Source organism: Arachis ipaensis, chromosome B10 (assembly GCF_059453495.1).
Source record: "Arachis ipaensis isolate K30076 ecotype BB chromosome B10, ASM5945349v1, whole genome shotgun sequence".
NCBI classification, from domain to species: Eukaryota; Viridiplantae; Streptophyta; class Magnoliopsida; order Fabales; family Fabaceae; genus Arachis; species Arachis ipaensis.
Window position 1 is genome coordinate 3,430,834 of NC_142435.1, and position 21,688 is coordinate 3,452,521.

A 21,688-nucleotide genomic window follows, 5' to 3' on the forward strand; every position below is an offset into this window, starting at 1 on the left:
AATCGATTGAATTATCATTTCAATCGATTGAATTTGAATTCACACACACTACAATCGATTGAAATTGGCAAATTCATATTGTTTGGGTAAATTCAATCGATTGAGTCACAAAAGCAATCGATTGAATTTGGTGAGACCCAGGTTGTTTTGAAGCATTCAATCGATTGAAAATTCTAAACAATCGATTGAATTACAAAAATCCAATTTTTATTCATCGTTCAATCGATTGGATCGTATGACCAACCGATTGAGTTATGCGAAAACCATGCTTTTGGCAATTTTCAATCTGATTGATTCATTATTCCAATCGATTGGTTTTCGCAGAAAACACAATTTTATGATTCCTCGCGAACGAGACCAATCAAATTTAATATTTTAATCGATTGTAATGGCTAAAAAATTGTTTTTGTTCTTGATTGTTAATGAACATGATAGATTTATGATAAATTAATTATTTATAAAATAAAAAATCGTTTTTATAATTATATAAAATATATGGGATCAATTTATAATTAAAATTAGTTAAAGGACTATGTAGCAGTTGTTAAAAAAATTTAAAAAACATGTTTTGTTATGGGACCACTAAGTGGTCCAAACATTCTGGGACCACCGAATCCTGAGCCAACTTGCAATCTTCAGTGTTTTATGTTAATTGTATGGTCCATTTATTTTAAACATTTTTAATCAACTGTATTAGTTATATATTAAAATTAACTACTAAAATTATTGATATAAAATATATATTAAAAATAAATTAAATTATATAATTATTTATATACAAATATATCGTACTTAATTTTAATAACTAATTTTAGCATGTAAATAGTATTTTTGATTTTCAATACATCCATGCAAACCATACATGAACTTAAGGCTGTGTATAGATTTTAAGCTATTAATTTTATGCACGCTTTTTAATTATCAAGCTATAGTTATTTTGTGTTATTATTTATATTTTTATAGTAATTATTATTATTATTATTATTATTATTATTATTATTATTATTATTATTATTATTATTATTATATATAACTTTAAAAATATTTGACGGCAATGCACTAATAATAATTGTAAATTAATGGAAAGTGAGAGAATTGTATTTCTAATTTTTGAAAACCAGTTAGGCCAATCAAATTTAAATTAAGTGCTCCTAATTACTCTCCCAAATTCTCGCTAACAAACGTGTTTTTACTTTCTTTATATAAGGTCAAACCTAAACTATCAATTATCTTTTAAAAAACTCATACCACGCACTAGAACTCCCTATAGAAATATCCAAAACCAGCAAATATGGCCAATCTATTTAGAAGTTGTTCATTATTACTTTCGGTTTCCTTGATTATTATATTGTGTGTGCCATCAAGAGTGAATTGTACTGAGTTTGAAGTTGGGGGTCACGATGGCTGGATTGTTCCTAAGTCAAGAGACAACGATCAAATGTATAATCAATGGGCATCCCAGAACAGATTTAAAGTTGATGACACTCTTCGTAAGTATCCTCATTATTCCAACCACTTATATGTTTTTTTTTTAATTATAATTCACAAAAATGTTATTTGTACACAAAAAATAACCACTAAAATTAGCAAATAATATATACAAATACATACGTAATTTAATTTATTTTTAACGTGCATTTGTATTTCAACTTATATTTTATGTAGTTTAATTTTGGAATATGATTGTTTGTATACAGGTTTCAAGTACTCTAAAGATTCAGTGTTGGTGGTGAGTGAAGAGGAGTATGAAAGCTGCAGATCCACTAAGCCACTATTCTTCTCCAACAATGGTGACACTGTCTTCAAATTTGAGCATCCTGGAGTGTACTACTTCATTAGCGGGGTTAGCGGCCACTGTGACAGAGGACAGAAAATGATTGTTAAGGTTTTGGCCGTACATAATCCAAAGCCAGAGCCACCACATTCACACTCACCAGCAGTAGCACCAGCATTTACACCTGCATCTACACCTGCACCTTCTCCTTCTCATCATTCTAATGCTGGAAGACCAATTCCTCTTCTCAGCATAACTAACTTGCCGCTCTTTCTTATCGTACTTCTTCCTATGCTTTTTGCTTGATTTTTTTATTATTGTCTTATCTATCCTTATGGTAATTACAATTAGTTTCTAAGTGTTTAGTTTTAATTTGTTGTTGGGGTCTTAGGCTGCTTAGTTTGGTTATTTGAATCATCTAGATTATTTATATCGTGACAGTTTGTTTTTTTCTGGTTTCTTGAGAAATTTGCTGTTCATGATATATTTATTATTAGGGTTTTTCTTTTATTAATGTGGTGGCTTAATATTAATTATTTCCGTCAAGTTACAATCTAAGCAACTATCTAGAAGCAAAACATTGAAGTTGCGCGTGTATTTAACATTAACGTTGAAATACAAATACATATTGAAAATAAATTAAATGTATTTATACACAAATATATTGATGGCCAATTTTAGTTACTAATTTTAGTGTACAAATAGTATTTCTCGTTTTATTTAAACTATCAAAAATAATATTGTTTGAGTTGTATGATCGACTTTTTGTTGAGTCAATGTTTTTTGAAATTATTTTTTATTTAAAATTTTGAATTTAAAAATTTAAATTTAAATCCTAATTTTAAAATTTATTTTTAAAAAAATGAGAGTTAAAAATTAAATTCTCATATTCATTTATTTTTTTGGTCTTGTGTAAACGGTGAGAGCAATTAGAGCCCATGCCCCTTCTTTAAGGAATAATGGGCCTACTTTAGGCTTTGGGTACAGACATTGATACACTAATATGTGTCTGTTTGTAAAATGGCAAAAAAGAAAATTTAAAAAAAAAATCCAACAAATACGGCAAAGCATAACAAACCAATTCCAAATTGTAGTCCTTTTCTGAAACTAATTAAAAGCACCATAAAAGTGGATGCTCTAGTAGTCCCTTTTAGATTTATGACAAAGTTTTTGCATCTGGCACTCCATGGTCCATACACAAATGTGGGAAAGAGATGGCAAAACTAAACACTAATTACTAAGATCTCATACATTAGCACTATATTTATAAGGATTATTAAAAATGCTTAGACATAACAATAACTAATTGCTACCTGTATCCCCCCTCCCCTCCCCACCTTTTTTTTTTCTTTTGCCATATATAATGAGTTAAATACTTAAATCTTTGTTGTGACATAATAACAAAATCAAGAACTTATCAATCTCGGGATGAAATAGTCTAAAGAGATATCCATCACCAAGGATTTGAGCGGTTGGAGATATATAATAAATTCTTGTATAATTCATTTTTGAGTTGTAATAAAAATTAGTTACATCGGTTATTACATTATTGAATAACAAAGTAATAAATTTAAATTTAAACATCTAAATAAAAATAAACTTAATTATAATACAATCATATTATATATATATATATATATATATATATATATATATATATATATATTAGAATATAAAATACACATTAAAAATGAATTAAAAGATAATATATGAATTCATATATAAATATGATTTGGTGAACTTGTTTTTGTAATATCGACCCTTGACCAAAGATATGAAAAAGGCATATAGGAGCTGGAATACTAAAAGAGGAAGTTAAATTATTGGAAGAAATGGATCCCCAGCGTTTAATACATTTCTTAAATGTTTTCAATTGGTTGTGCCACGTCTAATGCAGCAGCTGATTACCTAACATTTATTAATTTTTATTTTATATATAATGAACCTAATATTAATACTAAAAAACAATATTTTAATTTAATTTTAAAATAATACTAAATTTAGTTTTTGAACTTACATTTGAATTCCAATTTATTTTCTAAAATTTTAATTACTTTTATTTAATCTTTAAATTTTGTAAACATGACTTATATTAGTTCCTAAAAAGTTAAAACAATTTTAGATATACAAATGTTAATAAAATGTTGATATAGATAATTAGATGTAAATGAGTCATTTTTAGACTATTTGAATACCAAAATAAAAATTACATTATTTTATAGGTTCTAATATAGTATTAATTTTTTATATCAGCGCTATATTAATATTTATATGCTGAAAATTATTAAAAAGATTAATAGAAATTATATTTATAAAATTTATAATTTAAATAAAAATTAAAATTTCGAAAATTAAATTGAGTTTCGCTTACAAATTCAAGAAAATATTAACTCATTTAGTCTTAGATGCATTGTTAATGGATTTGGATTCTCTGAAGTTTGAATTTTACTTTAGAGAGTAAAGTGTGATTTCTCACCATTTATTTTATAGGTGGGACTAAAAATAAATATGAAAGAGAAACCATTCAAAGATAGAAGATTACACTTTACTCTCTAAAGTACAAATTTAAAATTTAGAGGATCCAAATTCATTGTTAATAACGATGTACAATCAGTGATGATATGGGTTGAGATGCTGACAAATTTTACATTGTTAACTGAAGAATGCTGGTTTGATCAGAATGAATAATTAAGAAGTAATTTTTCAGAGATGGTATAATCTTGATGAATAAAACACCGGAACTAATAGCTCCTTCGGGACCAATAATGTGTAATCCTTTTGAGTTTTCACAGAATAGAATAATTCTGTTCATAAAACTCTACCTTCGTATTGGTTGATATTTTTCTCTAAAAAAAATAAATCATTTTATCTGATCAAACAAACAAACACAAAAAGCTAATAATGCTAAACAAACTTTTACATCACCTTTACTTGTTCATTTGTATATATCGTTGACCTAAAGAACATGAAATTCGTTTCTTCATGGGCACACGAAATTGAAGCTAATAAGTCACGTTGTAAAAGTGGGAAGAATAAAAGGGGATTATGTTGCCAAACACGGTTCTGGCAACTCAAATTAACTGAGTTTTGTGAGTTGGAGAATCTAAATACATTAGCATTATTGTTGGATGCCTCTTAAGTCTTCTCTAATTATTTATATTTATAAAGTAGTCCCGTGAAGGTGAATATTTGGCATGCGTGCATGTAATTTGTTACGTTACTACACCATCCCAATTTTATTACCAGAAAATCAACCAATTAAAATAAAGAAAAAATTTAGGTGAAGTCAACTTCACGTGAAGTTAATATTTGAGTCGTTAGATAAAAATTTAGTCAAATTAATTAAATTATTTAATAACTCTAAAGTATCAGCTTCAAGTGAAGTCGAGTGCACCTGAATTTCCACCTTAAAATAATCAATGGGATGTGCAGTTTGTTGTTTCTTGTTTGTGTGAAAAATATATAAATCCAAAATGAAATCAAAGAACCAATACATACGCATCCCCAACTCCAATCTCATCTCTCTCTCTCTTGAGTCTTGAATCTAAGCTAAGCTAATCTAATATAATCTGAATCTGACTTATTGCCATCAGTTCCAACAACAACCAACGTTGTACTCATCACTACACAACAGAACTCAAAGAAGCACATGTGTGCCTCTGACAACTGAGAACACCATGATGAGATCACCATCAGAATCAGCACCGCCACCAACACTTGCATTTCTCTTCATTTTCATCTTCCTCTTCCCCACCATTGCTACTTGTCAATCAAAACCTCAACCCCCAACACCTTCACCAACCTCTTCCCCATCATCGCCTTCAAGTTCATCAACTCTCGACCCAAAACAGCTGAGAGCACTCCAATCCCTCAACATCCCAACCTCAAAGGACCCATGTTCCAAATCCGCATTCCACAACGCCACAACCTGCGACAACTCAAAACCCTTCCGCCACCTCATCTCTCTCACACTCTCAAACTGCTCCTCCTACGTTGCACTCTCCTTCACCGCACTCCAATCACTCTCAACACTCCAAACTCTCAACCTCCTCAACTGCCCCGTAACCCCCATTCGCTTCCCACCCGAACTCACCTCCTCCCTCCGCACCTTCACATGCATCAACAGCCTCCGCAAGGTCTCCGGCGTTTGGCTCTCTCAGCTTCAGAATCTCACTGATCTCGCCGTAACCAATGTCCAAGTCAAAGCTTCTGGACCTTACGTTATCCTTGCCCACATGGACAAGCTCAAAACTTTGACCATTTCAAACGCTAATCTCACTGGTTTTCTTCCTGGGCATCTTCATTCCGACCTTACCCATATAGATTTTTCTGGCAACAAGCTCAAAGGGACTATTCCCTCTTCGATTACCATGCTTTCTGGACTGGAAAGTTTGAATCTTTCCAATAATAATCTCAGTGGTGAGGTACCTGCTACCATTGGGGACTTGACTTCTCTGACAACCTTGTCTCTGGCTTCAAACTCTTTCTCTGGCCAAATTCCAGGTTCAATATCTTCTGTTTCGGGTTTGATTCATTTGGATCTGAGCTCAAACCAATTCAATGGTACTATTCCAAAGTTCATTTCTCAGATGAAGAGTTTAAGGCACTTGAATCTTGCTAACAACAACCTTCGTGGTGTTCTGCCTTTCAATCAAAATTTCATTAAGAATTTGGATGTGTTCAACGTTGGTGGGAATAGCAACCTTTGCTATAACCATTCGGTTCTGTCCTCAAACTTGAAGCTTGGAATTTCACCTTGTGATAAGTATGGGATGCCGGCGTCTCCACCATCAAAGGATTCTTCTTATGCTGATGATAGCAGTGATTATAATGACAGTGATGGTAGCAGCAATCAAAAGAAAGGGCACCATAGTGGCCCTAACAAATTTGTTCTTGGTGTGGCAATTGCACTTTCTTCCATTGTCTTTCTCATTGTTTTCATGATAATGTGCGCAAAATGCTGCTGCCGCTAAAGGGTTTTCTTTTCTTTTCATTTTTCCTTTTTTTTCTTAAGATTATAGATTAGGAAAATTCATAATTTGGGGTGAGGGCTTGTTTAATTTATTTATTATAGTGTTACACTACATACTACAGAGTAGATTCAAGAAGCAGGAACAGAAATGGAAAAAGGTATATTGACCAAAACAAAAATTATGGAAATGAAAAGGGAAAAGTTTGAAAAAAAAAATGATTTTGTGGGGATATGGCTGTACTGTAGAAGTTGCCCAAGAGGAGAAAAAAACGGAACAATTAGGAAATGGATTATGATCAAATTGAAGTTCTATATTTGTTGCTTTTTTCAATAAATGCATGTGCAGCTGAATGATTTTACGTGGAATGCTAGGCTTGGTTGGACACTGTATATTTAGCTGTTTATGCTGTAAAAGATTGTAGGTGGTGCATGTGGCATCTTAATTCTTAAAGCTTTCTCTTTTACTTGTACAATATCAAGCATTTATTTTTCACACTTGTTATCTATCCCAGCAGCTTCTGCTTAATTTCGTAATTGATGGTTTAATTTGTTTGGTCTTTGTATTATTATTGCAGTAGATTTGTACCTTTTTATTTGCTACATATTGTGTTTATTTGCATCCCAATTAGCTCAAGCAGAGTTTCCCGGAATCCCTCATATGTTTGTGTACTTTTAAGATTAGTCTAGTGTAATTTAACCTTTTTATATACCTTGTATTTGAATTTGAGGCTATGATAGAATATAGTTTCAGTTGTCTTTAAACTCTCTTCTATGGCTTTTGTTTGACATATCGTTGTTGTTCATTTTTGAAGCAAGATAGCTCTGGCAGTTGTGACATTGATTTCAGGTTCTGCAGCAATTGGGCAAAACAGTGATGCTATTATTTGTGGGCACACACAACTTGAGGAAAAACAACTTCTTTATCTAGACTTGCAGAAAGGGACAGCAGCCCCATGTTGATGATGGTTGGTGTACATGATTTGTTGAGTGGAGAACCATAATATCTGGCTTTGGTCCAATTTCATGTTCTGTGCTATACTGTCTTGGACGGTTGGATATGAGCTGTCTCTCCTACTTTCATTTAAATGAACTTGAACACCGATTCTTGTTCCAAATTAGATTGGAATTCTGATAAATTATTATTATTATTAGTCAAGCTTAATATCTTAAGGTTTCAAATAGTATAATGTAATAACTATCCAACACTGCAAGTTGCTTAACATAGTGATCAAGATAGATAGCAAAAGAATACAATGTGTATAGTGTGATCTTTATGCATGGGAGAGAGCATAAAGAATAATTTGATGAAATAGTGATGGAAAAGACACGGCCAAGATATTCCTAGTGACTGCTGTAGTTATAAATGCGGCTTTGTCAAATTAAGGTGCCTGATTTGCAAGGAAGGAGGAATAGTCGGTGGAGTGGATTGGTCACTGCACGTGATCTGCACGCAGCTTTGTTCGAACTTTGCACTTTCCTATGAAATAAGAATCCCTAGCCTGCACCCCACATGCCACTACTTAGCTCCAAACCAAGTACCATAACAATTGGGGTTGGACCAGATCTATCTATTCCATGATTATGATTGTTGGGTCCATTTTTATTTTACTTTTGAAATAGTTTAGCCATGTAGAATGTTCTTATTTGGTCTCAAACTCTCAATGGTGCATTCGCTTGTTATGAACAGATAATACCCTCTTGCAAGTTGCAAAGCCTATATGAAGAAAGGTGTTGCGATTTTTAGCCATAGAGAATTGTGGACCAGCTATTTTACCCGTGGGAAAGAATAAGTAAATAAATAAATAAAAAGAGTATAAAGTATAATATATGTATGTTCATTTAAGAAATGGAGTGGGGGTCTGTGAACTGTGATTTAATATCAGTTGTGTTTGAGAATTGGTTTTTTCCAATTATTTTTTTCTTTTTCTGGGGAAGATGGATGTGGTTGCTTTTCATTCCTATAGCGTTCTTGGCTTCTCTTTCTCCACGAGTTTCTCTTTGAGCAAGCACTGCTATTTACCTGGTACTTCAACTTCCTACCTTGTTCTGTTCTGAGAGAGTGAGGTATTAAAGATTTCTGAAAATCTTATTTGATTGCTGTTTTCTTGGATTCATTTCATTCATTCACCTTTTCTGATTTCTTATTCTTAAATGGCACTTATAAATTAGTTGAAGAGTTCACTTCACAACAAATTTTTGGGAAGAATAATTTCGTATGGCTTTCTGCGACATAATGAGCAAAATTTTCATCTTATTTGTTCTTCAATACATAACTTGATGCAATTTAGGGGAGTGATATGTTGATAATGTCCCCTGATATTGTGCGGACTAAGTTCTGAGGATAATACTATGATGCAGCTTGTTAAAATGTGGCAGAGGTTCAAGTTCAACCTTCACCCTTTGCGTTCAAAATGGCTGTCTCTCCATTTACCAATTCAAAGATTATAAGATCTAAAGGAGACACCGAGGGAATTCAAACAAGTAGGAAAACTTAAGACAAGAGATCTAAATAATTCAAGGCTGAGAAAACAGAGTCACCTCATCATGAAGAGATAATGGATCTACTCAAAAGGATACGGATTTCAATATCAAAGGGTAAATCACAATACAAGGATAAGCCCTCAGCCGAATATGATAAAGATATTCTTGGTGAACCAAAGAAACAAGTGAAAGGTATTGCCTTGGTTATAATGGCAGATCTTCATATATTTTAAGAAAATACCTAAGTTTATTTTATTGTACTTTTGCATATATACTGAGGTTACCTATATTTTTCAATACTAATCAAACTGAAGAACAATCACCAATAACAAATTTGCCATGCAAAAAGTAGCATGTCGTTGTCAATTAACTGCTCAAACTTCCATTACGAATCCTCTTGAATTGTTGAAACTAAACAAGCTTCCATCGATACGTCAACAAAATTTTAAAACTCAATACCAAGACTACAAAATACTAAATATGTATGTTTCCTAAAGAAATAATCCCGGAAGGAAAATTGCTCAGGAAGCAAAGAAAACATAGAAACAAAATTCCAAACACGATGCCTAGTCCCAGCCAGTGGGAGCAACACCTCCAGGTGCAGGAACGGATGCCTGTGGAGCTGGAACTGGCTCCCAATCACCTGCAGCTGCGGATACAAAAGAACTTGGGTCAAATAAATTGCCATCACAGTTTTCGACAGAACTATGTTAAGGCGCACAGATTTTCTTGCATATCGAGGGAGAATGATTCAACACAACAACCCAGAATTATTTGATTAGAACATATTAGAAGCAAATACGACAATTATGTTGCATCAAATTTAACAGATCCAGAGTGGAAATAATTATTCTTACCGGCGTCTGGGGCCCAGTTAGCAGGAGCAGCTGCAATGGGTTGCTGAGGAACTGGTTCAGTCCAGGATTGTTCAGCTGTAACAGCCCCCCATTCCCCATCAGCTGCGGGGAAGCCGGCAATGCCAGCAGCACCAAAATCTTGAATGGCATATTCTGGGGCAGCTGGTAATTCCTCCTCCTCTTGTTGCTTGGCCTCTTCAGGTTCTCTATAGAAGAATAAATCCACCTACACATGAAAAGTTGACAAATTTAGCTAAGGTTCAAAGGAAACCACATAATAAGACTACTATCTTTTGTTAAAATATGAAATTTTTTACACCTGTATGTATAGCAAGAAAGATTGTTCTAAATAAGTGCATACGAGATCAGACACTTACAATGCAGACATTGGGAAACACAATAAATCTAAAAGTGCTACAAAATAATAATAGTTCAATCCGTTAAGAGCAAAAATTAGTTTACCATCACGTCCCACTTAAGCCCCGGCCGAATAGTACCCCTCATCTGCAGAACCATCCTTGCTAATAACCAAAACAGACAACCAATACTGTGCTTCCCCTTGTTATTGGCAGGAATGCCAACATCAACATAGCGCATCGGAGAATCGGTGTCACAGAAGGCAATGGTTGGAATATTTCCAAGAGCACCTTCCTTAATGGGCTGCACATATTTTTTTGAAAAAAAAAATAGAAAAACAAACCCAAGATGAGATCAATTAATAACAGAATTTCAAACTCCCACAAAAAACATATTGACAGTTAATAGTGAAACAAGTGAATAACATAAGTGGCACCTGATGATCAGTCCTTGGATCAGTCAGAATGAGTAGACGAGGCTCGTTATAGGATGTTTGCATTTGATTAGTGAATGTTCCAGGAGTGTGCCTTCCAGCAATTGCATTCGCACCAGTGTATTGTGCAAACTTAAGGACAGCTCTCTGACCATATGGCCTAGCAGACTGAACAATGATGTCCTGCGGGTTCTCGATAGCAACAATAATCCTAGCAGCAAGTTGGAGCTTCTCCCATGTCTTGCCAAGGTTAATTATGTAAATACCTGGGAACAAGGAATACGAAAAATCAACCAAACATAAAAATGCTTTCATAAGCTCTATCATAAAATTTATGATAATAAGCTGTTTTGAACACAAAGGTGGTCATACAAAATACACTTACTCGTATCAAAATCCTGATTAGAAATTAAATTGACTCTTTGAATAGAAAACACGAAACAAATAAAGAAAAATTGACAAACCACTAGATTATAACAAATTTATAAAAAGTATATATCAAAAAAGGAACCCTAGATACAGGAAAAGATAAATGTAAAAAAATCGAATACAAAATTCACAAAAGAGCAAGGAATATATTACAAAAAACAACTACGCACATCTGTGTTGTTTGCATTAGATTTCAAGAACTGAACTACTCACTACAGTTTGAGTAAATATGAAAAAATCCATATCAGAATAAACAATTTGAGACTGAAAAGATATAACATTTTGCAAAATACCCTTCAAACTCGCCATAATCGACACACTCTTCAATAATATTCAGACTCAAAATCCAAAAGGAGAAACGAAAAAGATCACGAAGACTGACCATCATTACGGCGTTTGAAGACGTAGCGTTCCATCTGGAAGTCGCAATTTTTGGTTCCGAGGTGGACCTCAGCAGCAAGCATCATCTGGATGTCCTGCTCCTTCTGTGACAGCTGGCGTGGCGCTGCGGCAGTTGTGGCGGCGGCGGAAGTGGCCATTGTTGCGGTGCAGATTTGCGCTCTTGAGAGATTTGGAGACAATGGAAGCTCCAACTCGTAGCAGCCGCAGTATCAAACGAACTAGTTATTTGGAGTGAAGGGTATTTTAAGGGGATCCGTTTCTGTTTCTCTAAACCCTAGTTTTGTTGTGAAATGACACCAATGCCCTAAAAATTTAACTGAAATTAAATTAAATTAAATTAAATATAATAAAATAATATATTTATGTATAAAATATATAATTTTTTTTTAAATAAATAATTTTTTATATTTTATTATTTTAAATTAGTTTACTATTAAAAAATTAAATTGGTTCAACTAATTAACTATTATTTAAGAAAAAGTATAGGGAGCCAATGACCTAAGCTTACAATGTGTACAATGAAGGTTTGGAAAGTATTAGAGATATTATTATTAGTGTTACATTGTCCTGTTAAGTTACGTTTTTGGGATGAGTGGTTTCAGGACATGGTATAAGAATTCCAAATCCGGAAGATCAAGGTTCAAACTTTTGTGAACCCAAAATTAGCTTTTTATAACATGAGATGTTTATTATCATGGTATCCGGATTGTTATCCCTAGTATCCGGATGGTCTGCATATTCATAAACTAAAGATTTAATCCATTGTACACATTGTACACTTAGCCATTAGCTCCCTAGCACTACTCATTATTTAATAACACAAAAGAAGAGAGGAAGAAGAAGGTTACAGTGTTCTTCATGGTCTCAGTGGCAACGATAAGAGTTGACACAATCAGAGAAGAGGCTGATGCTGACTCGCCACTCCACAACGTAGTGTTTTCCTTCGTCTTCCACACGCGAGCCACCCTTACCCTCTTTTTCCCATGCCTTTGCTCGAAGTTGAATCCCTCTACTCTTTCTGCCATGGGAAATTTCTCCCCTTTTCTTTTTTACTTTTTATTATAAGTTTAGAGTGTTCAGTGTTTGACCTGAGTGTCGATTCCATTCCAATTTAGTTTGGAGAAAGACAGAAGAGATTTGCTGGTTTTGCTTTTCTCTCGGTTGGAGTCTGTGTGCGGATTACATCATCATCCTCATCCAAATTCCAAACGCGGTGGTGGTTGCGGCTCTCAACGCCGTCGCTGCTGTCGCTGCGGGATGCGGTGGCGATGGCGGTGCTGAACTGCTGATCCCAGATCCCTCTTCTGGCTTGTGGAGTTGTGGGTGATTTCTGCTTAAAGGATTAGGGCTTCGGTTTGGTTTTCAGAACTATGGTCTAAATAAAACTATTTTTTCTTTTATTTATGAAAAATTTTCAAGTGTACTGTCATACCGGTGTTTTATCGATTTTTAACCGTTGATCTTAATTATAAAAAATATATATAATATATATAATTAAGATCAACGGTTAAAAATCACTGTAATACAACGGTACATTTGAAAACTTTCCTAAAATATATGCTTACTTTTTTTTACACCAAAAACAAAACATATTTTTTAGTTTATTTAACTAAAATATTTTTTAATAATTATTATAATTATATATATAAATTAATAATAATTGTTTGGTTTATAATAATAATAACAATATAAAATAAATATTTTTAATAAAAAATTATGTAATTTTAATATTTTATCATTAATCATCAAATATGAAAAAATATTCAGATTAAATATTTTGTAACATGTTAAAATATTTTATATTATGTGATAAAATATTAAAAAATAAATTTTATTACAATAATAATATTGAATAAACCAAATAATTATTTTATCACTACAACAACAAACAACAAAAAAAGCTTTAACCCTTTAGGTTGGATCAACTATATGGATTAGTTGATGTCATTAAAATCTATCATAAATCATGTCTATAATGAGATTAATTACACAGAAAAATTATATTATCACTAAATTATATATAATTATAATAATTATTAAAAGATAATTTGGTCAAATAGACTAAAGAGTATTTTTTTTTTTTTTTTTTACAAAGGGAATGGAGTGTATGTTTTATAACTTAAAGGAAGAGAGTGTTACTTAAACATCCTAAAGATGATGGAAGTGTTATCCAGTAGATTTGTACCTTTTTATTTGCTACATATTGTGTTTATTTGCATCCCAATTAGCTCAAGCAGAGTTTCCCGGAATCACTCTTATGTTTGTGTACTTTTAAGATTAGTCTAGTGTAATTTAACCTTTTTATATACCTTGTATTTGAATTTGAGGCTATGATAGAATATAGTTTCAGTTGTCTTGAAACTCTCTTCTATGGCTTTTGTTTGACATATCGCTGTTGTTCATTTTTGGAGCAAGATAGCTCTGGCAGTTGTGACATTGATTTCAGGTTCTGCAGCAATTGGGCAAAACAGTGATGCTATTATTTGTGGGCACACACAACTTGAGGAAAAACAACTTCTTTATCTAGACTTGCAGAAAGGGACAGCACCCCCATGTTGATGATGGTTGGTGTACATGATTTGTTGAGTGGAGAATCATAATATCTGGCTTTGGTCCAATTTCATGTTTCATATTTACAGAACTTAAACATCGATTCTTGTTCCAAATTAGATTGGAATTCTGATAAATTATTATTATTAGTCAAGCTTAATATCTTAAGGTTTCAAATAGTGTAATGTAATAACTATCCAACAGCTGCAAAAATTGTTCTTTTCCATTTACCTTGGCTCACACTGCAAGTTGCTTAACATAGTGATCAAGAGAGATAGCAAAAGAATACAATGTGTATAGTGTGATCTTTATCCATGGGAGAGAGCATAAAGAATAATTTGATGAAATAGTGATGGAAAAGACACGGCCAAGATTTTCCTAGTGACTGCTGTAGTGGTTATAAATGCGGCTTTGTCAAATTAAGGTGCCTGATTTGCAAGGAAGGAGGAATGGTCGGTGGAGGGGATTGGTCACTGCACGTGATCTGCACGCAGCTTTGTTCGAACTTTGCACTTTCCTATGAAATAAGAATCCCTACCCTGCACCCCACATGCCATTACTTAGCTCCAAACCAAGTTCCATAACAATTGGACCAGATGTATCTATTCCATGATTATGATTATTGGGTCCATTTTTATTTTACTTTTGAAATAGTTTAGCCATGTAGAATGTTCTTATTTGGTCTCAAACTCGCAATAGTGCATTCGCTTGTTATGAACAGATAATACCCTCTTGCAAGTTGCAAAGCCTATATGAAGAAAGGTGTTGCGATTTTTAGCCACAGAGTCTGCGCGTGCTTGCACGCGTTACAGATCACAGAAAATTGTGGACCAGCTATTTTACCCGTGGGAAAGAATAAGCAAATAAATAAATAAATAAAAAGAGTATAAAGTATAATATATGTATGTTCATTTAAGAAATGTAGTGAGGGTCTGTGAACTGTGATTTAATATAAGTTGTGTTTGAGAATTGGTTTTTTCCAATTATTTTTTTCGTTTTCTGGGGAAGATGGATGTGGTTGCTTTTCAATCCTATAGCGTTCTTGGCTTCTCTTTCTCCACGAGTTTCTCTTTGAGCAAGCACTGCTATTTAGCTGGTACTTCAACTTCCTTTCCCTGTTCTGTTCTGGGAGTGAGGTATTAAAGATTTCTGAAAATCTTATTTGATTGCTGTTTTTCTTGGATTTATTTCATTCATTTACCTTTTCTTATTTCTTATGCTTTTAATATTAGTCCAACAAGTCATCAATCTCTTGGTAGCTTAACTTCATTCTTAAATGGCACTTATAAATTGGTAGAAGAGTTCACTTCGCAACTAATTTTCGGGAAGAATAATTTCGGATAGCTTTTGGGAACATAATTAGCAAAATTTTCATCTTATTTGTTCTTCAATACATACCTTGATGCAATTTCGGGTAGTGATATGTTGTGATAATGTTCCCTGTTATTGTGCGGACTAAGTTCTGAGGATAATACTATGATGCAGCTTGTTAAAATGTGGCAGAGGTTCAAGTTCAACATTCACCCATTGCGTTCAAAATGGCTGTCTCTCCATTTACCAATTCAAAAATTATCAGATCTAAGGGAGACACCAAGGGAATTCAAACAAGTAGGAGAACTGAAGACAAGAGATCTAAATCATTCAAGGCTGAGAAAACAGAGTCACCTCACCATGAAGAGATAATGGATCTACTCAAAAAGATACGGATTTCAATATCAAAGGATAAATCACAATACAAGGATAAGCCCTCAGCTGAATATAATCGAGATATTCTTGGTGAACCAAAGAAACAAGTGAAAGGTATTGCCTTGGTTATAATAGCAGATACATTTTATGATTTTTCATTTCTAATTCTCATTTGATTCTATTTACAGCAGGTAATATCTCAAACAAGTCAAAACAGAGGGATTTGTCGGAGAAAATATCCGCGCCAAGAAATGAGGAAGGAGCAGAGGGGAACCCACATGTATTAGGGTTTAAGTTGACCAGGCTACCTTCAAACTTTGCAAAGAAATCCCCTATTCCATCTCTATCAACCCCAAGAAGCAACACTATTGGGCAACCTAACTATGGATCATCAAACATTTCGTTGGAAACAAAGGTTCAACCAGAGCAAGAAACCCTGGAAGAAATGAAACTTGCCCAGTTGAAAGAACTGGCCAAGTCAAGAGGAATAAAAGGTTACTCTAAGCTTAAGAAGAGCGAACTTATCAAAGTACTTGGATCCTAGACTAGACCTAATCCTAGTTTTCCTTGTGATGACTCTAACTACCATCAGATTGTACAAATGTATGGAACTACGGATTATATGAAACTCAGATTTCATAGAATTTATGCAAATCAACATGGTATGCTGAATCGCCAGAAATCATAGAACGGTTCAAACACAATGCTTTTGTAGCTATAACAGGCGTTAATAGACATAAACAACAAACACATGCAATACCCAACATTAACAATATCAAGTTACGTCCCTTCAGGAAATGACACCCGAAATTAAATAAAAACAATACCGGCATTGTATTGAACTCAAAATGAAACAAATATCTTGCTTCGTAAAAATGGGAAAAATCCCATCAAAACTTGAAGAAAACCAAATAAAATAGTTGCATGTTGCTGACTACCAGTCCAAAAAAAAAAAACTAAAATAGTGCTGTCTAGGATACAATTTGTTGGGACTTGTTAAGAATAACTCCTTCGTACTTAACTTGAAACCACTTCATTGCATCTTCTTTGGTGACCCTGTGTTGAATTCCAACGCGGGACTTTCGTCTCCTCCGCCTACCCACACGGTATCCAGCACGCTCTAAGACGACAAAGAAATCCATGCCGTAGATCCCAGTAGAAGGATCATACCTGAAGCAAAATAACACAACATTAGCATAACACACACAACTAAAAATTATTTTTATATCTTCCAACACCATGCCCAAAGAAAAACCACTCATGTAAGCAAATCCATTTAAACCAACATCAAATTTCTTTGAGTTGAACCTCAACATTTATACATGATTACATTTTTCCTTGAGCACCACTAATGTATAATGAATGTAACATCGCACAACCACCATATTTATATATTAGTATAAATCAATGTATAACATGTGAATTTCCAAGAACTCTCCCTAATTAAACATTCCTATATAGCAATATACATAATATACATGATTTAAGGGCATAATGAGAAACTTACTTGATCCCGAGATCAATGTGCTCCTGGATTCCAAAACCAAAGCAGCCAGTATCGCTGAAATTCCTCCTAAGCAGCTCATACTCCTTGACCTTCAACCCACTCTCAAGAAGTTGCATGGCCTTGTCTCCCCTAACGGTGACATAGCAAGCAATCTTTTCATTACGCCTTATTCCAAATGAACGCACAGTGTACCTAGCTGTTGTGAACCAAACCAAACCAAACCACGAATTATAGAAGATAAACAACAAAAAAGAGATTAGGTTTAGGGTTTAGATGAAAGAGTACCCTTGGAGAAGACAGGGGTTTGGCCGCTGAGCTGTTCCAAGACCTTGGAAGCTCTGGTGAGACGATCGCCGCTCTCGCCGACGGAGATGTTGAGGACAAGCTTCTGCACTTTGATTTCCCTCATAGGGTTCGCAAGCTTCTTCTCCGATGCCTGCATCCATTAAAGTGTTCACACTCATTCCAAGTTGTATAAGAACAAAACCAATTCAATATATAAACAAAATCTGAACGTAGATCTAAATCCGAAGAAAGATATGCATATGAAGAAAGGAATAACCATGGCGCTTTGTGGAAGGAAGTGAAATGCAGCAGCGCGGCAGCAACTAAAATGTTCAGCCACTCTGCTTTCTAGGGTTTATGAACTAACTATCTCAGCTTTTTTTTTTTTTGATAATTATGCGGGCCCTCAAGGCCCAAAATAAAACATTTTGTTTATTTCTCCTTTTTCGGTAGATGGTCCATAAGCAGCCCACCAAAGTCATGGAGCCCAATAATGTAGATATAGTACGTCCAAAAATACTAAGCCCAATGTAGGCCTTAAGCATATAGTTTCTTTCCCTTTCTCCTTTGTTGACAGTACAAATATTTGATGTTCAATAATTGATAAAAAAGAAAACTAGGAGGAGCCAATATATATATTGTACAATGTGTACAATATGTACAATAGGGTTAAATTGAAATTAAAATTGAATAACACTTAAGTTAATTAATTTCAAAATTTAAATTTTTAAAAAATAAAAAAATCCATCCTATAAAACAAATCTGTTCTCACTTATTAGTATCCAAGCCCTCTCCCTCAAACCTTAATCTCTCTCCCCCAAACTTCCAACGCCGTGCCGCTCTACCCTGCTCCTAACAACTTGACGTACCTTTTCTTCACGTCGTTACCACGTTGCGGCGGCACCGACCAGACTTCCGTCACCCCGTTCTCATTGCAGATCGCCGCAGCCACCGCTATTGATGCAGGAGCCCGTGCGAAGGACAGCAACATGCCGTTACGCCACCGCGCCATTGTTCGGCGACCACTCGCCCTTCTTCTGTGACGGAATCAACCACAGCCATTGCTGTTCATGAACGCTCGCGCCCTCCCAGTCGCGATTCGAGGAGCCGCTACCACTCCATCTCCCTTTCACTCGCGATTCGCAGTTCACCCCCTCTCCTCGCAGTTCGCAGATCGCTGCCGCAGCGCTCCTCCCCTCGCAATTGCATCGTCGTCGATCGCTGCCGCTAGGGGTGGCAAGCGGGGAAGCCCGCCCCGCCCCACCCCGCCTTGCCAGAAGCTCGCCATTTGGCGGGCTGGTCCGCCCCGCCCCGCCCCGCCTAGTGAGGCGATCCCAGAATCCCAGCCCGCCCTGCCTAACGGCGGGCTGGCGGGCCACTTTTTTTTTTACTTTTAACTATTAAATAATATATATAAAGATATAAAAAAAATCTCTTTTATTTTTTACTTTTAACTATTATAATTTCTAAAAGTATAAACAAATTATAATTTTTGTATTCACAAACATTAAAGTCTTTGTAATTATAAATATTTAATAAACATAATTATAAACCAAGTTTTCATCCAAAACATAATTATAAATATTGTTTCCAAAGCAAAATAAACATAATCCAAAACATAATTAACAATATTGTCTCTAAAACAAAACAAACATAATCTAAAACACTCAATTTTCATCTTCATTCTCTTGTAAGTTGGGTTGGGGGAAGTTGGGTTTTGGTAAAAAAAAATTAGAAAAATAACCCTTACTAAAAAAATACTAAGCCCGGCGGGAAAACCCGCCCCGCCCCGCTAAAGCCCGCCAAAACCCGCGGTTTAAGCGGTGCGAGTTAAGCGGGCTTTTACTATTTGGCGGTCTTAATTTTTCAGCCTGACCCGCTTTTTTTTTGCGGGTTACGTGGGCCGGGCCGACGAGTTTAAACCCGTTTGTCACCCCTAGCTGTCGCATTCCAAAAGGTCCTCATTTCTCCTTCTTTTTTTTTTTTTAGAATTTTATGAAATTTTATGAAGCACTAATTTGGATGTTCATTTTCTATTAAATTTAATATGGTTTGATGCCCCTTAACTTTCAATCCTACTAATAATAATAATAATAATAATAATAATAATAATAATAATAATAATAATTGCAACTAAATTCCTTAGCTTGTATATATTGAATTTCGAAACCTGAATTATTATAGCATAAAGCTTAGTTTTGAGGGAAATAATATAATGTTTGATCATATTAAAAAACTTCTTGAGCTAACTCTCCTCATATTAGGACTTAGTTTTGACTTAGGCATAAAAATCAATCAAATAATTAATCTTCATAGTAATTACCTGTGAAAAATTAAAGAGTTTATCATCGTGTTTCTGTTTTATATGCTGTACATGTTAGTTCTTCAATTTGGACCAAAAATAATACCAAATAGAGTAGAGAGTTTCAATAAATAAACTTATGTTTTTAGGGGATGGCAGGGCCATTATACTTATATACATCTTCATAGCTTTTCATTTCATTTTCGTTAGTTTTGATCGGCAGGTGATAATATCTGTGCGTATCAAGTTATGTAGGTCTCTTTCTCCTGTATTGTAATAGCCTAACTTCTAGCATTAGATCATACCAATTTGTTTTTCCTAAAACATGATGAATGAGTGTGGTATCTAATTTTCTCCATCAAATAGGTCAGGAAGATCGAAAGCAACAAGACCGTTCTTCAATTTGCGCTTCTATTTGATGTGATTAATCTTTTAGTAGTCATCATTTGTAAGTGAAAAATCAAATATATCTAAATTTTGTTTCATTCTCTATTTGTTGTAGCTCTTCACTGCAAAAGTCACATCTTGATCATACAACTATCTAAGACTTACCTATAACCAATTTAAATGCATTACATCATTAGATATTTAATCTAAGATTTACATATATATATATATATAACTCAAAATTGATGCACAACTTTAATTATTTTTTCTATTTTTTTTTAACCTGAGCAACTATTTTACCATGAGCATGTGCAATTTGCTTGAGCAATTCACTGTCCATAACATTGTTACTACCCGAACTGGCTCCTTTAGTTCCAATGGTTCTTTTTCACAAAGAGAAGCATAGATATGTGTTCTAGAATTTAATTTTAATGTACTCTCAGTGTAAAGTAGTCTTAATATAAGCCGGATGTTCATTTTACTAGGTAGGTCGATAGTTATTTTCATTCTAATTTGGATGTTTATTTGATTTGGATTGAATTTAATATAAATTTGCCTTATTAGAAGAATTTGTTAAAAAATATTGTGAGCATGGTGCCTATTATAAACTGAAATTTTACTAACATGCTTAATCCTGTTTAAGTTAGTCATTTTCTTGGTGGTTTATATTGCCGATATTTATGTCATAGTACCATATGTCACTTAATTCCTTTGGTTGTTTTTTTTTTTTTTTTTGTGTTCGATTGTAGGTCGTAGAAGTGATGGACGTGACTGAGTTAGAAACTGATGAGACGAGACTTAGTCATATTGTAGAATTGGATTTAGTGTACCATTTACTGAATTCAAGTATGTTTGGAGTTGTCGCAATTAGATATAAGTGATTAAGTTATAACAGGGTTATGTGACATTTAGATTTGTAAAACAATACTAAATCGTATTTTTCTTTAGCCATTTAAATTAAGTCGAATGTTCATTTTACTATAATTGCATATGGTTTTTTCCATTCTAAAGTAGATGGTTATTTTGAATAATTATTTGTCTTTTACTTGATTTTCTGCATTTTTTTTGCACATACCCCGCAAGTTGAATTAGATTTAGTTTAATTTGATTGAATTCAAGCTGGGTTTTAGTTATGTCATTTAAATATGATGCACAAGTGGTATTTTTGGTCAATTACTTAGTTGTTTCTTATCAACTAATGTGGATGTTCATTTACTATGTATGTGAATTGTTCCTTCCTTTTTAGAGTGAATATTTATTTTGGGT

At 34.0% G+C, this 21,688-nt stretch overlaps 5 protein-coding genes across 13 annotated transcripts; 3 read left to right on the forward strand and 2 right to left on the reverse strand.

Annotated features, from left to right (window-relative positions):
- Window positions 1-1,291: 1,291 nt before the first annotated feature.
- On the forward strand, window positions 1,292-2,080 carry LOC107619940 (early nodulin-like protein 6). The gene is made up of 2 exons (XM_021113537.2): window positions 1,292-1,490; window positions 1,698-2,080. The coding sequence occupies exons 1-2, from the start codon at window positions 1,292-1,294 to the stop codon at window positions 2,078-2,080; spliced, it is 582 nt and encodes a 193-aa protein (XP_020969196.1).
- A 3,155-nt stretch (window positions 2,081-5,235) lies between these two features.
- On the forward strand, window positions 5,236-8,401 carry LOC148578969 (receptor-like protein 51). 3 transcript variants are annotated; one of them, XM_088503376.1, is made up of 2 exons: window positions 5,236-6,670; window positions 7,559-8,401. In XM_088503376.1, the coding sequence occupies exons 1-2, from the start codon at window positions 5,452-5,454 to the stop codon at window positions 7,564-7,566; spliced, it is 1,227 nt and encodes a 408-aa protein (XP_088359502.1). In that variant the 5' UTR covers window positions 5,236-5,451; the 3' UTR covers window positions 7,567-8,401. The 3 variants fall into 3 exon arrangements, with proteins under 3 accessions (XP_088359502.1, XP_088359500.1, XP_088359501.1); XM_088503374.1 differs by having other exon boundaries at window positions 7,594-8,401; XM_088503375.1 differs by having other exon boundaries at window positions 5,236-8,401.
- A 186-nt stretch (window positions 8,402-8,587) lies between these two features.
- On the forward strand, window positions 8,588-16,595 carry LOC107623440 (Rho termination factor). 5 transcript variants are annotated; one of them, XM_016325696.3, is made up of 4 exons: window positions 8,588-9,419; window positions 14,121-15,351; window positions 15,759-16,055; window positions 16,133-16,595. In XM_016325696.3, the coding sequence occupies exons 2-4, from the start codon at window positions 15,264-15,266 to the stop codon at window positions 16,483-16,485; spliced, it is 738 nt and encodes a 245-aa protein (XP_016181182.1). In that variant the 5' UTR covers window positions 8,588-9,419; window positions 14,121-15,263; the 3' UTR covers window positions 16,486-16,595. The 5 variants fall into 5 exon arrangements, with proteins under 5 accessions (XP_016181182.1, XP_016181181.1, XP_016181184.1 ...); XM_016325695.3 differs by lacking the exon at window positions 8,588-9,419 and having other exon boundaries at window positions 14,946-15,351; window positions 16,130-16,595; XM_016325698.3 differs by lacking the exon at window positions 8,588-9,419 and having other exon boundaries at window positions 14,956-15,351; window positions 15,741-16,055; window positions 16,130-16,595.
- Window positions 9,561-13,072, reverse strand: LOC107622904 (small ribosomal subunit protein uS2). Of its 2 annotated transcripts, none has more exons than XM_088503378.1 (6): window positions 12,554-13,072; window positions 11,686-12,009; window positions 10,878-11,140; window positions 10,547-10,744; window positions 10,085-10,310; window positions 9,561-9,876 (listed from the first exon to the last, which is right to left on the reverse strand). In XM_088503378.1, exons 2-6 carry the CDS (start codon window positions 11,840-11,842, stop codon window positions 9,794-9,796), a joined length of 927 nt encoding a protein of 308 aa, XP_088359504.1. In that variant the 5' UTR covers window positions 11,843-12,009; window positions 12,554-13,072; the 3' UTR covers window positions 9,561-9,793. The 2 variants fall into 2 exon arrangements, with proteins under 2 accessions (XP_088359504.1, XP_088359503.1); XM_088503377.1 differs by having other exon boundaries at window positions 11,686-12,021.
- Window positions 16,596-16,751: 156 nt separating the features above from the next.
- Window positions 16,752-18,080, reverse strand: LOC107623441 (large ribosomal subunit protein uL5). Of its 2 annotated transcripts, XM_016325702.3 has the most exons (4): window positions 18,011-18,080; window positions 17,734-17,884; window positions 17,449-17,644; window positions 16,752-17,111 (listed from the first exon to the last, which is right to left on the reverse strand). In XM_016325702.3, the coding sequence occupies exons 1-4, from the start codon at window positions 18,011-18,013 to the stop codon at window positions 16,913-16,915; spliced, it is 549 nt and encodes a 182-aa protein (XP_016181188.1). In that variant the 5' UTR covers window positions 18,014-18,080; the 3' UTR covers window positions 16,752-16,912. The 2 variants fall into 2 exon arrangements, with proteins under 2 accessions (XP_016181188.1, XP_016181187.1); XM_016325701.3 differs by lacking the exon at window positions 18,011-18,080 and having other exon boundaries at window positions 17,734-17,890.
- Window positions 18,081-21,688: the final 3,608 nt, after the last annotated feature.